The sequence below is a fragment of the Piliocolobus tephrosceles genome, chromosome 13, assembly GCF_002776525.5.
Source record: "Piliocolobus tephrosceles isolate RC106 chromosome 13, ASM277652v3, whole genome shotgun sequence".
In the NCBI taxonomy this organism is placed as follows: Eukaryota; Metazoa; Chordata; class Mammalia; order Primates; family Cercopithecidae; genus Piliocolobus; species Piliocolobus tephrosceles.
Window position 1 is genome coordinate 17,875,401 of NC_045446.1, and position 17,593 is coordinate 17,892,993.

The 17,593-nt window shown below is 38.0% G+C and overlaps 1 protein-coding gene across 4 annotated transcripts in view; it reads left to right on the forward strand.

Moving 5' to 3' along the window:
- CKAP5 (cytoskeleton associated protein 5) overlaps positions 1-17,593 on the forward strand; it is a 101,141-nt gene that overhangs the window by 30,438 nt on the left and 53,110 nt on the right. For all 4 annotated transcript variants that reach the window (XM_023215693.2, XM_023215696.2, XM_023215695.2 and 1 more), the window contains exons 5-13: positions 722-893; positions 2,340-2,472; positions 2,711-2,811; positions 4,462-4,575; positions 11,523-11,627; positions 14,596-14,685; positions 14,799-14,963; positions 15,856-15,984; positions 17,013-17,195. In XM_023215693.2, coding sequence (XP_023071461.2) covers positions 722-893; positions 2,340-2,472; positions 2,711-2,811; positions 4,462-4,575; positions 11,523-11,627; positions 14,596-14,685; positions 14,799-14,963; positions 15,856-15,984; positions 17,013-17,195 — 1,192 coding nt within the window. The remainder of the gene's footprint in view (positions 1-721; positions 894-2,339; positions 2,473-2,710; positions 2,812-4,461; positions 4,576-11,522; positions 11,628-14,595; positions 14,686-14,798; positions 14,964-15,855; positions 15,985-17,012; positions 17,196-17,593) is intronic.

Below are 17,593 nucleotides of genomic sequence, written 5' to 3' on the forward strand. Positions count from 1 at the left end.
TAAATGAATCACTTTAATTATAGGAGCTATTAAAGGTTTATTAAAAGTAGATTTCATTCATCTAAATATTTATAAACTAGTTTATATTTGTAAGCTTTGTATGTATATACATACATATTTGAGGTATTAGACTGGGCATGGTGGCTTACAGCTGTAATCCCAGCACTTTAGGAGGCCAAGGTGGGTGGATCACATGAGGTCAGGAGTTCGAGACCAGCCTGGCCAACATGGTGAAACCCCGTCTCTACTAAAAATACAAAAATTAGTTGGGTGTGGTGGCACACGCCTGTCATCCCAGCTACTTAGGAGACTGGGACAGGAGAATCACCTGAACTCGGGAGGTAGAGGTTGCAGTGAGCCGCAATCACGCCATAACACTCTAACCTGGGCAATGAGCAAAATGCCATCTCAAAAAAAAAAAAAAAAAGGTATTACACATGTTGATCCTTTATAGGTTTTAATTATTCCTAGTCTGCTTACCTAGAAAGTTTGTTTTAAAATGGTAGTATTATTTTGGGCCCTACACATTAAATAATATTCTTGGAAGAACAACACCTTAGTAGGTAAGTGGTTGTGAGTTCCTTTTGTTGCCTTAAAAAAACTGAACTTACGTAATTCTTCTAATTATATAGATATGAAACTATGTTTGAATGAAGAAAAGCTAATGCTTTACTTAATCGCATTGCATGTTGACAGTTTTTCCCCAATTTTTTACTTGCAGTGAATTTGGTTCCAAAATCATCTTGCTTAAGCCAATTATCAAAGTGTTGCCAAAACTCTTTGAGTCTCGAGAGAAGGCTGTTCGAGATGAAGCCAAACTGATTGCTGTGGAGATTTACAGATGGATTCGAGATGCTCTGAGACCCCCATTACAAAATATAAATTCTGTTCAGGTGAGACAAAAAGTTTTCTGGTTGCTTTTGCGTAAGGTTAATATGAAAATATTTTCTGCCTATCGTTGTTGATATTCTGTCCTTAAAAATAATTATTTTTCGGCCGGGCGCGGTGGCTCAAGCCTGTAATCCCAGCACTTTGGGAGGCCGAGACGGGCGGATCATGAGGTCAGGAGATCGAAACCATCCTGGCTAACACAGTGAAACCCCGTCTCCACTAAAAAATACAAAAAACTAGCCGGACGAGGTGGCGGGCGCCTGTAGTCCCAGCTACTCGGGAGGCTGAGGCAGGAGAATGGTGTGAACCCGGGAGGTGGAGTTTGCAGTGAGCCGAGATCTGGCCACTGCACTCCAGCCTGGGCGACAGAGTGAGACTCCGCCTCAAAAAAAATAATAATTATTATGATTTTTCATTCTTAATTTTGAAGTCAGCTTTTCTGAGCATAACTCACTTTCTCTGCAATTCTGTTGGGTGGCAGAACTTACTATCTATGTGAAGTACATTCTTTCTGGCTTTTTATTACAATTGGTTTTGGAGACTCTTCTGATGATGTAAATGTATCTGAATTAATGAACTAATGAGAGTGTCTTAAAAAGTGGGACTTACTGTTCTTTCTTAGTGCTTAGACATACGTCTTCCTTATAGTAAATTCAAGTTGGTTTGACTTATGCTGTAAAAGAAATATAATTTAATTATACATTTTCTTCCGCTGGTGCAGTGGTTCACACTTTGGCAGGCCCAGGCAGACAGATCACTTGAGCCCGGGAGTTCGAGACCAGCCTGGGCAACATGGCAAACCCTATCTCTATAAATAATAAAAAAAAAATTAGCCGGGCGTGGTGGCACAGCCTGTAGTCCTAGCTACTCGTGAAGCTTAGGTGGGAGGATCACCTGAACCTGGGGAGGTGGAGGCTGCAGTGAGCCAAAATTGTCCAGCCTGTGCAACAGAGTTGAGACCCTATCTCTTAATGAATGAATGAATCTTTTCTTGTTTGCCCTGGTAGAGCCACGTAAATAAGAAATTGGAGGCCAGGCACGGTGGCTCACACCTGTATTCCCAGCATTTTGGGAGGCTAAGGCAGGAGGATCACCTTAGGAGTTTCAAGACCAGCCTGGCCAACATAGTGAAACCTCATCTCTATTAAAAATACAAAAATTAGCCGGATGTGGTAGTGCACCCCTGTAATCCCAGCCACTCGAGTAATCCCAGCCACTAGAGAGACTGAGGCATGAGAAATGCTTGAACCCAAGAGGTGGAGGTTGCAGTGAGCCAAGATCATGCCACCGCACTTCAGCCTGGGTGACAAAGTAAGACTCTGTCTCCAAAAAAAAAAAAAAAGAAAGAAAGAAATGGGTCCTGATATGTCAATAAATGTAAGTATTAAGTATGTTAAACTAATGGTGGAGATGCAGATGTTATTTAAAATATTATATAATATTTGCAGTTGAAAGAACTAGAAGAAGAATGGGTCAAACTGCCAATAAGTGCTCCTAGACCTACTCGATTTCTTCGTTCCCAACAAGAGCTAGAAGCTAAATTAGAACAACAACAGTCTGCTGGTGGAGATGCTGAAGGAGGTAAGCCAATTTTAAACACTGGTTTCTGCAAAAATTAACCAGAACTGGCACTGCCACAAGAATCTGTGTTCATTAGGCATATTTTGTAGGATTGCCTTTAATAAAATGTAAGTTGCAAGTAGCTTTAATAAGTCTGGTCCCTTCTCTATTAAAATTTCATCAGGATTGTGAAAGGACTGATATAACTGATAAGTAAAACAATTTAAACCATTTTTAAGGTTTGTTTTTCTCCTTGAAGGTGGTGATGATGGTGATGAGGTGCCACAGATAGATGCTTATGAGCTTTTAGAAGCTGTAGAAATCCTTTCCAAACTTCCCAAAGACTTTTATGACAAAATTGTAAGTAATAGTTAAACTTCTTTCATTTATTTCTTGTAAAATAATTACTTGAATAGAATTAGAACACTCTGCTGAGCCTTTGCCTGGTGCACCCCCTTCCACCCCATATCTTCCCTAGTAGAGTGAGTTAGTTGCTTCTTCCTCTTTGCTCCCACACTGCTTTATACATATATAATAGCACTTTTTAAAAACATGTCTTGCCATAAAACCAGAACATTCTTGACTTCCTTTTTCTCATTTTCTCTCTGATTAACTTTAAAGATCTCCAGATTTCTCCCCTTTCTCCATTTCTACTGCCACTACTTTACCCCAAGGTTTCTTGACCTTAGCACTGCTGACATTTTTTTGTCAGCTGTCCTGTACATTGTATGATGCTTAGCGGCATCTCTGGCTTTTATCCACTAGATGTCAGTAATACCATCTGCCTAAGTCATGACAATCAAAAATGTCTTCAGACATTGCCAGATGTTCCCTAGGAGACAAAATCATCCCCAGTTGAGAAACACAGTCTTATCCCAACCACCGCTGTAGTAGTGAGTTGTTGGTTATGTGATTGTTCTTCTCTGGTCTTTTTAATGCTGTCAGTGTAGAAATTCCTCTCCTGTAATTGTGCCACTGTAAGATGGGTGGGGCTAGAAATGCTTTCTATTAATGTTTTCTTTTTGACATCTGCTTACTAATGTTTGCCTAGAAAATGAGAATGAAACGTCTATGGCATTCGGTTTATTATATTACTTTAGTTATAACATCTTACAAAAATACTTTTTATGTATGAACAAAAATTTATATATGTGAACAATTGTTCTGATTGCCTCCAGTTTTTTATATATGTAATATATATTATATATAATATATATCTATATATGTTTATAAAATATTTATATATGTTTATAAAATATATATCTATAAAATATATATTATAGATATATTTATATACAATATGTAACACATATAAACATATTATATATGATTATATATAATATATAATGTATGCTTCTGATATATCTATAAAATATATATATTTATAAAATAAATATAGAAATAAAGGATTGCTTTTAATAAAATATAAGTTGCATGTTGACATTTTTTGTCAGCTATCCTGTGCATTGTATGATGTTTAGCAGCATCTCTGGCTTTTATCTACTAGATGATAAATATAAATATATATATTTATATATAAGTATATATATACTAGGCAAATATAAATATATAATAAAATATATATTTATAAAAAAATATATATATTTTTTGAGAAGGAGTCTCACTGTGTCGCCCTGGCTGGAGTGCAGTGGCGTGATCTTGGCTCACTGCCAGCTCTGCCTCCCAGGTTCATGCCATTCTCCTGCCTCAGCCTCCCAAGGGACTGTAGCTGGGACTACAGGCGCCCGCCACCACCCCTGGCTAATTTTTTGTATTTTTAGTAGAGACGGTTTCACTGTGTTAGCCAGGACGATCTCGATCTCCTGACCTCGTGATCTGCCCGCCCCAGCCTCCCAAAGTGCTGGGATTACAGATATGAGCCACTGTGCCTGGCCAGTTTTATAACTTTTTAAAAAAATTATATATCTTTGAATTAACAGAGTGCAAAAAATAGACTTTTATTCTGCTCTCTTATTTTCTGTTACAAATGACTCATATTGTATCTTGCAGGAGGCAAAAAAATGGCAAGAGAGAAAAGAGGCCCTAGAGGCTGTAGAAGTACTAGTAAAAAACCCCAAACTGGAAGCTGGCGATTATGCAGATTTAGTAAAAGCATTAAAGAAGGTAAATATGAGGACTTTCAGTACTGGTATCGTAATAATGATCAGGCCTTTGCATTTCTCATCAGTCATCTTTTTAATTACATATACATTGCCCTTAAGGAACATTACTGATAGTATTTGAATTATAGACATACATTTTTAAAGGATTGTTTTAAATTACTGTTGTGAGTTAGTTTCATTTTCAGTCTTTGTTTTTTGTCACTTTGACTTTAGGTATGCTATTTGATAGCTTCTGTAACTCTCTAGGAAAAGAGAGTTGCTGATCTAGAACTACATATTCCAGTTTTATAATTCTATAGGATGAGCTATTTAAGTTAGCTGTATTTAATTGGACAAATATTAAACATGATGATAGCAAATGATAACACACTACATTGTATCAGTATGTAAAATAAAGAGTATAGGAATATGTGGTCAATTTTGAAACAGGCAAGTACTAAGTAAGAGATAAACATTTTTAGAAAAGACTCTTTTGGTATTGCTTAGGTCCAAGCAAGTTGAATGCTGCTGGTGGACATTTTGTATGTAGTAACTTTTTATGAAACCTGTAAGTATAGATCAAACACTGTGGATATGATTATAGTGCTTAAGAACAAACTCTGAAAACATCTTGAATACAGCAAGAATGAAAATTTTGTTTTGTTTGCTTCCTCAGTCTGAAATTACAGAGGATTATAATGGTGATCGGAGGAAGTTGGTTTTTAATTATACGCATATCTAAGTATAGTGAGTCTCATTACTCGTAGTAGTTATATTCTGTAAAGCCACTGAGAACACTAAATTAGTGAATATTGAATCATTGCCTCTAAGAGAAATACAGCGTTAAGATCCTGCAACCCTTTGGTCACAACATTTCCATCAATGAATACATAACTTTGTTTTATTCTGTTTGGAGTTACCATATTTAATATATATTGTTGATTCATTAACATTGAACTCTTGGCCAACAACACTATAACTCTTGTCTGACTGAAGCTTTTCCTAACATGTGTATTTTCTCCCTAAGGTACATCACATCCTGTTTGCACTTAGGAATACTAGACAGCATTTCAGCACTACACTTAGGGGCCATTTTAAACAACAAAAGCACCAACAAAAAACACAAAAATGTGAAAACATGGCACTAAATAAACCATGAAAAAGACACTTGTTTATAGTGTAAGAGCTGAAGCAAGAAGGCAGAGTGTTATCTTGTCTACCTCAGCTGGGAATGTGCACAATAGACAACACAAAATGTTCACAGCTCTGAACTTGTCTGTGAATGACCAGGAAAGTACCATGAATGTTTATTCGGGGATTATAAGTAAGTTTAGCAAGTAGTTGAATTTGCAAATATGGATTCGTGAATGATGAGGATCAACTATATTTTAGTAGTTAACCTTCCTAGGCTTTCCTCCTGTGGGACTTGGAGGCAGAGATATGATTTGTGAAATCTTTGTTCAGGCATCAGTTTTCCATCTTGAAGAGCCACAGTTGTGTAAAATAAATTAAAAGAGAATTGCCCTAGGGGAAAAAGAGTTTTACCAACCTGGAACCTGAGAGGAAAGAATGGGAAGGGGAATAGTAGAGGACACTGAGAAAGGGAAAGTCAGATTCCAGTGGCGTATGAAGAGAGCTACAGATTCTCTGTTAATTCTTCCAGCATATGATTATTATTAGAAATCTTACTGCTCTGGTGCTGAATTCTCAATGTGTCAAAGAAAACCTTTTCTTTTTCCGTATCATTATGTGTTTTCTACATGCATTTTCTAAGGATATTAGCTTCTCACATAGACAGTTCTGTGGTTTCCACTGGCATTGTGAATGTAAATATAATCTCTTGCTGTACTATATAAGGAGAGCATCATGGATTTTGATTTCTGAGAGATCCAGGGTAGCAGTAGAAATTTCTTTCCCTTTTCACATGGTGGGGTGGAGGGAATTAAAGACCACAAACAAGTAAAAAGGAAGTGAATTTTGTGGCTAAAATATTTAAAACAATGAAAAGTTAACTTCAGTTATAAAAATTAACCTGAAACAAGACATTTTCTTTTCTTTTTGCATTAAGTAGTGACAGAGACTTTTTTTTTTTTTAAATGAAGTTTCGCTGTTGTTGCCCAGGAACGATCTCGTCTTACTGCAACCTCTGCCTCCCATGTTCAAGTGATTCTTCTGCCTCAGCCCCCCAAATAGCTGGGATTTGTAGGCACTTGCCACCACGCCCAGCTAATTTTTGTGTTTTTAGTAGAGACAGGGTTTCACCATATTGGCCAGGCTGGTCTCGAACTCCTGACCTCAGGTGATGTACCCTCCTTGGCCTCCCAAAGTGCTGGAATTACAGGCATGAGCCACAGTGCCCAACCGACATTTTATTTTTTCTATTTGATTTTAGTTATATGTACACACAAACTTCGTATTATGTTGACTTCCTAGAAACATAACAAAAGTAGGGAAATGGTGAAATGGAAAAAAGAGGATGAGATTGAAGAATAGATTACAGACCAATCCTTTTTCCCTCCATAATAATCTCTTCTTTGTATTGTATAAATCAAGTAATCCCATTAATTTCTCAGTTTTTTTCCTTTAATGAAAGTAGTAAAAAGACATACACTTTAAAATTTCTTATGGTATTCCTGAAATTATTTTTAAACTGTTTTGAGTTGTCACCTGATTTAGCATATTATGTGGGCTTTCCTGTTCTCACAGATTAATAGTTCTTTTTTTTCTATTATTTTTAATTAATTAATTTATTTTTGAGACAGAGTTGCACTCTGTCACCCAGGCTGGAGTGCAGTGGCATGATCTCAGCTCACTGAATCCTCCACCTCCCGAGTTCAAGTGATTCTCCTGCCTCAGCCGCCCGAGTAGCTGGGATTACAGGCGTGTGCCACCATGCCCGGCTAATTTTTTTTTTTTGTATTTTTAGTAGAAACAGGGTTTCATCATGTTGCCCAGGTTGGTCTTGAACTCCTGTCCTCAAGTGATCCGCCTGCCTCAGCCTCCAAAGTGCTGGGATTACAGGCATGAGCCACTGTGCCCGGCCTATAGTTCTTTTATTTATAAGATGCCTCCCTCTTACCTCATCGCTTATTTGATTTTGTCACTTGCCTATGCCTATGGGCATTTGGTTTTTTTAATATATATATATAATTTATTTATCTTTACATTAAGATTTGGATTTTCAAAGTGCTTTCTTATATAATCTTTAGACTTCTATGTGGTATTAATGTTTTTTTCACTTGTTCTTTCTACTTTCCCCTCTTAATTATTGCTTGTATTCATCATAGTTTTCTTTTTTTTTTTTTTTTTTTTTTTGAGACGGAGTCTTGCTCTGTCGCCCAGGCTGGAGTGCAGTGGCCGGATCTCAGCTCACTGCAAGCTCCGCCTCCCGGGTTCACGCCATTCTCCTGCCTCAGCCTCCCAAGTAGCTGGGACTACAGGCGCCCGCCACCACACCCGGCTAGATTTTTGTATTATTAGTAGAGACGGGGTTTCACCGTGTTAGCCAGGATGGTCTCGATCTCCTGACCTCGTGATCCGCCCGTCTCAGCCTCCCAAAGTGCTGGGATTACAGGCTTGAGCCACCATGCCCGGCGTCGTCATAGTTTTCTAAACACAGTAATTCATAATAAGTTTCATTAATTTGCTTCCTTCCCTCTGTCAACAGTGTGTTTTTGTTTATTATTAACTAATGGCTTTCATTTCTAGTTAAAGATAAATACCAATTGATAATTACTTTAAAGCACTTTGTGTTTTAATACTGTAGGCCTCAATTTATGAGAAAAGTGACAGTACTTATAACTGTGTACAAAATTTCCTATTGTTTAGATTATATTGAGATTATGAGCTAAAGCTTCCATTCCCTGGTCTAGAACAGAAATTACTGAAAAGATTGTTACCTCTGAAATGGAGTCTCCCCACATATGTTACTTTTCTTAAAAATAAACACTTCTCCATCTTCCCTACTCTCATTTTCCAGTTGAGAATAACTTGTTTATGGGATACGTGTCAATGAGTGTGACAGGCAGATACTGTATTAGGGTATCTGGTCCATTGCTCACTTATAAGTTTATTTGAGCCTTCACAATCTTGAAATTTAACAGATTCATGGTATCTTCTTCAATACTATACATTAAGATCATGAGTGTCTGTCTAGAGTTTAGCTCCCACTGGTTACTGTTCCAACAATGGGTAGGAAGAGGTATTCTCCTAAGAAAGGGATAGAATGATAGTTCTTTAACTGAGCCCATATGACAAAATCACCCTTTGAGCCATATAAAAATACTGATGTCCAAATTTCATCCTGAATTCATTGAACTAGAATTTGTTGGAATGGGGTCTTACATGTTTTTGGTGTCCATTCCTAGAATGTATATTTAGATGCTAAATATAAAGTCTAGCATCTGAATCATATCTGAGAGATATTTTGGTAAGGAAAAATAATCAAAACATTTGTAAATACCAATAGTGATTTCAATACAGAAATGAATGGAAAATTTTTTCTCCATAGACTTACAGTAATTAGAGATTTAACAAAATGTTTCTTACGACCCTGATCTCATCCTCTCGTGAGGAAAGTGGACTTAACACAAGTTTAGAGGAAGAACATGCTTTACTTAATAAAAGAAGCAAAAGCTTTGGAGTCAGAATTGACCTGGGTTTGAATCGCACAGCTTTACCATTTGCTAACTACCTGACTGTAAGCACATTAATCTCTATTTAATTTTTAGAATCTGGTTTGGGTACAGTAGCTCACACCTATAATCCCAACACTTTGGGAGGCCGAGGCGGGCTGATCCCTTGAGCCCAGTAGTTTAAGACTAGCCTGGGCAACGTGAAGAAACTCTGTTTCTACAAAAAATGGAAACATTAGCAGGTGTGGTAGCACTTGCCTTTAGTCCCAGCTACTTGGGAGGCTGAGATGGGAGGATCACTTGAACTTGGGAGGGGGAGGTTGCAGTGAGCTGAGATCGAGCCAGACTCTGTCTCAAAAAAAAAATTTCTTTTTGAAATCTGCACATTTTTTGTTGTTTTTTGTTTTTGAGACAGTGTCTCGCTCTGTCACCCAGGCTAGAGTGCAGTGCCACGATCTTGGCTTACTGCACCCTCCGCCTCCGAGGTTCAAGCGATTCTCCTACCTCAGCCTCCTGAGTACCTGGGACTACAGGCGCGTGCCACCATGCCTGGCTAATTTTTCTATTTTTGGTAGAGGCAGGGTTTCGCCATGTTGCCCAGGCTGGTCTTGAACTCCTGGACTCAAGCGATCCTTCCGCGTCAACCTCTTAAGGTCCTGAGATTATAAACGTGAACCATCACGCCTGGCTGTGAATCTGCAAAGTTGAAATAGTAATAGTACTTACCTCATAGGGTTTGGGCGAAAATTAAATTTACAAAGGATTATAAAGTGCCTACAAAATGTTAGTGCCTAATTTGTTTTTTTAATAAATGTTAGTTTATTCATCCTTATTCCTCAGCACTTAAGGAGTGCATATAAGTGCCAAGTAGAACTTCCTGCATGTTGCATGTTAGGAGTTGTTTAATGCAGAGAATCTAGAATAAAGCATTCTGCTTATGGAACACTAGATTGTAGGGACTAGATAAAATTCAAAGTAGATGGGAGGCATTACTCCTACTAGGAAAAGAGTGAAAAAAGAAGAGTTTGGGGACATTTATAAATAAAGCAGCTGTGTTTGTGTGTGTGTGTGTGTATGCGTGTGTGTATTGTGAGAGAGAGAGAGAGAGTCTTGCTCTGGTGTCCAGGCTGGAGTGCAGTGGTGCAATCTTGGCTCACTGCAACCTCTGCCTCCCAGGTTCAAGTGAGTGATCCTTTTGCCTCAGCCTCCCAAGTAGCTGAGACTACAGGCATATGCCACCGTGCCTATATTATTGTGTAATAAAGCAGCCTTTTAACACCAACTGATTGGGCAGTGTACCACAGCAAAATCTTACCAGGAAGGAACCCAGTCATAATCACTGTCTTGCTAAATTGACACAGATGCAGCTACCACCCATGAGTTTAGATAAGTGCTGGGCTTTGTGGGGTGTGGCATAGGAGGGCAGTAGTATAAGCAGTGCTAGAGGAGAATCAACTGAGACTCTGAATCGAAGCTTAACCATCATTAGATGACTGAAGTGGCAGCCTCAAGGCCAGAAGCTTCCTCAGAAGAATGGTTGCAATAGCATTAACAATTTAGAGTCCCCATGGACTTCCTGAAGGTACCTGCAGCAGTTTCTACTGGTGCTTCTTGGTTATGAATGCTAGAGCTGTTGCCCAGTCGTGTCTTTCAGAGATACGTTGTCTTTTCATTTTCCTTGTCCCAAAGTAAAGTCAGCAGACCTCTAGTCTCTCTGCCATTATCAGGGTCATTTCCTGCACAGTTGAACAGTGCTGGCAGCCCAGATTGCCACTACTGGATAGTGAGAAATTTGATGTTGTGGTTTTTCTATGTTTTATTAGTAGAACTTCAAGATAGAAGACTAAACATAATGAAGGGAAGCTCCCGAATTCAATACAATGAAAGAAGAATTTCTCCTGTCTTGTAGTAAATAAAATTGGTCATATATTAGCATAAGAGCTTTCAGAGTTCTTTTTTTTTGAGATGGAGTCTCGCTTTGTTGCACAGACTGGAGTGCAATGGTGCAATCTTGGCCCACTGCAACCTCCACCTCCCGCGTTCAAGTGATTCTCCTGCCTTGGCTTCCCAAGTAGCTGGGTTTACAGGTGCCCGCCATCATGCCTGGCTAAATTTTGTATTTTTAGTAGAGACAGGGTCTCACAATGTTGTTCAGGCTGATCTCGAACTCCTGACCTCAGGTGATCCACCCACCTCTGCCTTCCAAAGTGCTGGGATTACAGGCTTGAGCTACTGCACCTGGCCTCAGAGTTCTTTTGAGAATAAAATTTCAATACTCTTCTACATGGCTGTGACTATTTTGTTTTCCTTTCCACACCCCCCCGCCCTTTGGTAGGTTGTTGGAAAGGATACCAATGTCATGTTGGTGGCTTTGGCAGCAAAATGTCTTACTGGCCTGGCTGTTGGGCTAAGGAAGAAATTTGGACAATATGCAGGACATGTAAGTAACACTCCTTTTTAGATACAGATCAACAAAATTTATCAAAAATAGTAGGCCTAGTTTGCTGTTTGCTTTAAAACAACTCCTTGGCATAGATGTGTATGTATTATACCAGTAAATTTCTCTCTGTTTTGTTAATATTCAGCATATCTTATAAATTTCAGTAGATGTCAGTTATAACAAAATTTATAGGCCTTGTGTAGAAAGTCAGGGACTAGGCCTAAAGTACTTAGTTGAGTTGATTTATTTGCTTATTACTTACTTACTAGTATCTTACTTTGTTCTTAAAATGTTATACACATTATGACAAGATGAAACAAAACTTGTAACGACCAGGACCAGAATGAAAATGAGAGTAGGAAAGGCAGTAAAAAACTATAAATGTAAAACTGTGAGGTTAATATATAAAATGTGTTTTATAGTGTTTTCTTATTTTAATATATAATTTACTTATGTATTTGAGACTTTTATATAGGTTACAATGTTGTATATTTTATGTAGGTTCTCTGCATTTTACTTATTCAAAGAAAATCTGACTGGAGACATTTGTTGACTATACTATTTGTATAGTTTGTTTCCAATCAAATTTGGTAATAATTTTAATTAATTAAGATGTTTTCTTTAACTGTGGCTTCTGTCCTTTGGCCTCTAAATCTGGTCTGAATTACTAAGAATGGCTCATCCTAAAAATTGACCTTATTGATCTTTAGAGTTTAGCTTGCTAGCCACTTCATCATTTGATTCCCTAGATTGACTTAGGAGTTTCCTAATAGTCCCTAGTCATGTGTCCATTTTATATTTTGAAGCTAATATCTAGCCTCACATGAGCTATGGTATTTGGAGCTTGCTTACTCATAGCATTAAAAATAATCTCAGAGAACTTAACTGAAGAAAAAGAAGACACTACCAAATAAAAATAAATCATGACTGGCTTATTATTAGGGAAATAAAAATAAGGATCTATAAAACCCTTAGACATGTACATCATAAATTGAAATAAAATTAAAATCTATTTTTATAGCAATCAATATTATATAATATCTGTGTATACGCTATTTCGGTCAATTTTGTGTTACTTAGTAGAATATTTCACACTTTTGTATTGGGAATAATTTTTCAAGATAAAGAACAATTTTTTCCTAAACCACTTAAATATCAGTTCAGAGAATAATTTTAATTTTTTGTTTTTTGTTTTTTTTTTTTTGAGACAGGGTGTCACTTTGTCACCCAGGCTGGAGTACAGTGGCACCATCTCAGTTCACTGCAGCCTTAACCTCTTAGGCTCAGGTGATCCTCCCACCTCAGTCTCCCGAGTAGCTGAGACTTTAGGCACACCCCACCACGCTTGACTACTTTTTGTATTTTTGGTAAAGATGGGGTTTCACCATCTTGCCCAGGCTGGTCTCGAAATCCTAGGCTCAAGCCATCTGCCTGCCTCAGCCTCCCAAAGTGCTGGGATTACAGACTTGAGCCACCACACCGGCCTAAAATTCATTTTAATTTACCAAATTATGATCGGATAATTGCCTGGCTTTCCAGTTTGAGTTCTGATTCTGGCTTTGTTTCACTTTGTTGTCCTGGTAAAGAATGTCTCCATTGCTCTATAGTTTGGGGTCTCCCCTGCCTTAATACTGTAATATATATGGTGTTAGTATCAAGCATGTTAGTGACTTGGCTTTATTTTCTTTAAATGTTTACAAACTGTCTTTTTGGCAATATTTATAAAAGTGAACGTTAGTTTTATAGACATTAAAATATCTTGATGTTCAAGTTTATAACTAGTATTAAAAAGTCTCATATTTTTTCCATGGGAACCATAGTCCTTGGACTATACCAAGTAGTCTATAACCAATTCTGTGAAATCTTAAAAATAATTTTTTCCTTTTTTTGGATGCCATTGAGCTTTACTGTGTCCTTTGGACCTTAGAAATTTCCTTCTCCAGCCTGGGCAACATGGAGAAACCCCCTTCTCGACAAAAAATAAAATAAAAAATTATATTTACAGTGAAGTGGTCAAAAAATTAATAATTAAAAAAAAAAATTATCAGATGTGGTGACATATACCTGAGACCTACCTACTCGGGAGGCTGAGATGAGAGGATTACTTGAGCCCAGCGGGCCGAGGCTACAGTGTGCCATGTTCATCCCACTGCACTCCCCCCTGGGTGACAGAGCGAGACCCCGTGGTGCAGAGGCAGCAAATAGATTGAGAAGCACTGCCGTAGTGGGAGAGAATAAGAATTCTTCATTGTTGCAGCATAAGATTCTATGTCCTTCAAGAAAGGAAATGACTTTTTATTCCACTTAAATGTTTGCTTTATTGGTTTGTTTTAGTGGAGACAAGGTGGTTTTTTAGAAAGTAAGTTTTATTGAGATAAAACTTACGTGCCATAGAATTTACAAGGTGATTTTTTAGAAAGTAAGTTTTGAGATAAAACTTACATACTATAAAATTTACCTTCTTAAAATGATTTTAGAATATTCACAATGTTATGTAACTATCAGCACTATCTAATTCCAGAACATTTTCATCACCCCAGAAAGAAACCCCTTGCCCATTAACAGTCACTTCCCGTGCTGCTCCCTGCCCTTGACCCTAGCAACCACTAATATACTTTTTTGTCTCTGTGGTTTTAACATTTCATGTAAATGGAGTCATCATACAAAGCATGGTCTTTGCGACTGCTTTTTTTTTTTTTTGACAGACAGGGTTTTTTTTTGTTTGCTTTAGTAGAGACAAGATCTCACTCTGTTGCTTAGGCTGGTCTTGAACTCCTGGCCTCAAGCAACCCACCTGCCTCAGCCTCCCAAAGTGCTGGGATTACAGGCATGAGTCACTGTGCCCAGCCTATGACTGGCTTTTTTTAAACTTAGCATACTATTTTTAAGGTTCAGCCATGTTCTGGTATACATAAATATATCATTCCTCTTTGTTGCTGAATAATGTTCTAGCCACTTACTTTTACAGGTTGTGCCAACCATCTTGGAGAAATTCAAAGAGAAGAAACCTCAAGTGGTACAAGCCTTGCAGGAGGCAATTGATGCAATCTTCCTTACTGTAAGTTGACAGCGTGAGTTTGTAGTTTTATCTGAAGTAAAGTTTGTCAATATAATATTTTGATTGTTCTTTACAATTGAAAAAAGTTCATTAAGCACATTTTTTTCCCAAAGACCACACTACAGAACATCAGTGAGGATGTTTTAGCAGTAATGGATAATAAAAATCCAACCATCAAGCAGCAGACATCTCTTTTTATTGCAAGAAGTTTCCGCCACTGCACTGCTTCTACCCTGCCAAAGAGCTTGCTAAAGCCCTTTTGTGCTGCACTACTTAAGGTACAGACTCTCCTTGAAATTGGGGGAATATTGAAATTATACCTAGGCAACATTTTTTTCCTGCTAATTATGTACAGTGACTACTTGACTTTCAGACTATAGGGGTCATAATCTTTTGAGGAGCAGACTCTTTGCAGCTTGGTAACTGAATCCAAATTCTCATAACTGTGTTCCTCTTCTTGAAAGAAAGCACAAGTTAGTGTTGTGATTCCATTAACTGTTAAATATTTTGTTTCTTACTTGGCCCATATACTGGTGTTCAGCTGGATCTGGCCAAGCATAGGCATCAAATGTGGAGTATTTGAAGATCATCTGGGAATGAGTCATTTTAGATAGAGGGTAAGAGGAAAAGGAAGCACTTAATTTTGCTAAATGGATTACCAAGGGTTTCCTTAACCCAGAAAGAAATTTTTTGTTTGTTTTTGTTTTTGTTTTTTTTGTTTGAGATGGAGTTTAGCTGTGTTGCCCAGGCTGGAGTGCAGTCACACAATCTTGGCTCACTGCAACCTCTGCCTCCCAGGCTCAAGCAATTCTCCTGCCTCAGCCTCCTGAGTAGTTGGGATTATAGGTATGTGCCACCATGCCTGGCTAGTTTTTGTATTTTAGTACAGATGGGGTTTCACTGTGTTGGCCAGGCTGGTCTCAAACTCCTGACCTCAGGTAATCCACCTGTCTTGGCCTCCCAAAGTGCTGGGATTACAGGCATGAGCCACCATGCCTGGCCCAGAAAGAATTTTTGAAAGAGGAACTGTCAGTTGGCACAAGGAAAGCTACACCTAGCTTCAGAAAATTGTAAAAAGCAAATTCTTTATCCAGCAACCATCAGTCTGAATTAAAATGAGTAATGCCTAAAATACCTTGCATTAATATTTTGCTTACTTCTGGACTATAGCACATCAATGATTCTGCTCCTGAAGTCAGAGATGCCGCATTTGAAGCATTGGGTACTGCTTTGAAGGTGGTTGGCGAGAAAGCAGTAAACCCATTCTTAGCTGATGTGGACAAACTCAAGCTTGATAAGGTGGGTTAGTAATGGATTGGACTGAATTTGGACAACAGTCCTGTCTCTTTGCATCATGGCTTTGTCTCTTGACAATTGGAGAGTACTGGTATTCTTTTGATCAGGATTTCTTGATTTTTTTTTTAAATTGCCCTTTACAGTAGGAAAGAAATGCATAATTGAAACAAGTTTTGGAGGATGCTCTTTGGTACTTTTTGTCTTCAATTTTGTCTGTTGTTTTACTAAGAAAAAAAATGCTGATATCACCTCAGGAAATTTATTTCATCCTCCACTGGTAGTTCACACCTAGAGTTTGAAAACAGCTTTTGAGAATTTAAGTTTCATTTAAGGCTATGATGGTGATAATAGTAGAAATATCTTTCAAATTGTAACCAAAAAAAGCTGAGTGACCATCTGTAGAGAAGATGAAAACAGTTCTGTGAGATAAATTTATTTCTAAAGTCCGGAAAGTTACCTTCCTATATGTGAATGTCTTCCATAAACAATATGGTCATTTTAAGTTTATTACAATTCTAATTTGTAAAGAAATAAAATGTCAGATTAATATCTTACATATGCCTATCTACTGCCAGAAAAGTGTGGATAATTTATCTTTGTTGAAAGGGAAATTTTTTCTCTGAATTTTCTTTTTTTTTTTTGGCAACGAGTCTCACTCTGTTACCCAGGATGGAGTGCAAATGGCACAATCTCAGCTCACTGCAACCTCTGCCTCCTGAATTCAAACGATTCTTGTGCCTCAGCCTCCCAAGTAGCTGGGATTACAGACGTCTGCCACCATGCCCGGCTAATTTTTTTGTGTTTTCGGTAGAGACAGGGTTTCACCATGTTGGCCAGGCTGGTCTCGGACCTCTGACCTCAAGTGATCCACCCATCTCGGCCTCCCAAAGTGCTGGGATTATAGGCTTGAGCCACCTTGCCCAGCCATTTTTCTGAATTCTTACGTGTAGTTGTGGTTTAGAAATGTAATAACATAGTGGTTGTGTTTCAAAGTTGGGCTTAATGATGTTCATCTCATTTTCATTCTCCAGATCAAAGAATGTTCAGAAAAGGTAGAACTAATACATGGTAAGAAAGCTGGACTAGCTGCTGATAAGAAGGAATTCAAACCTCTGCCTGGAAGGACTGCTGCTTCAGGGGCTGCAGGAGATAAGGACACAAAGGACATTTCTGCATCCAAACCAGGACCTCTAAAAAAGGCACCTGCTGCTAAGGTTAATAGATTATTTGAAAATAGAATTTAGTAAGGAAGGGTCTGAGTCTCAGGTTCGTAGTTGTTCCTCTAAAATTATTTTGTTTGAGAAATGAATTCATTTGCCACATTAAAAATAGAGCAGAAAATCTGTTAATGAAGATAGGATATTCCAGCAATAAATTCAGCTATTTGAAGCTTTAATAGAGATAAAAATGGTAACAAAAGCACAGAAGTGCATTTTATCAATTTAACATAAAATTTACTATCTTAACTTTTTTTTTTTTTTTTTGAGATGGAGTCTCGCTCTGTTGCCCAGACTGGAGTGCAGTGATGCAATCTTGGCTTACTGCAACCTGTGCCTCCCAGGTTCAAGGAATCCTCCTGCCTCAGCCTCCTAAGTAGCTGGGATTATAGGCA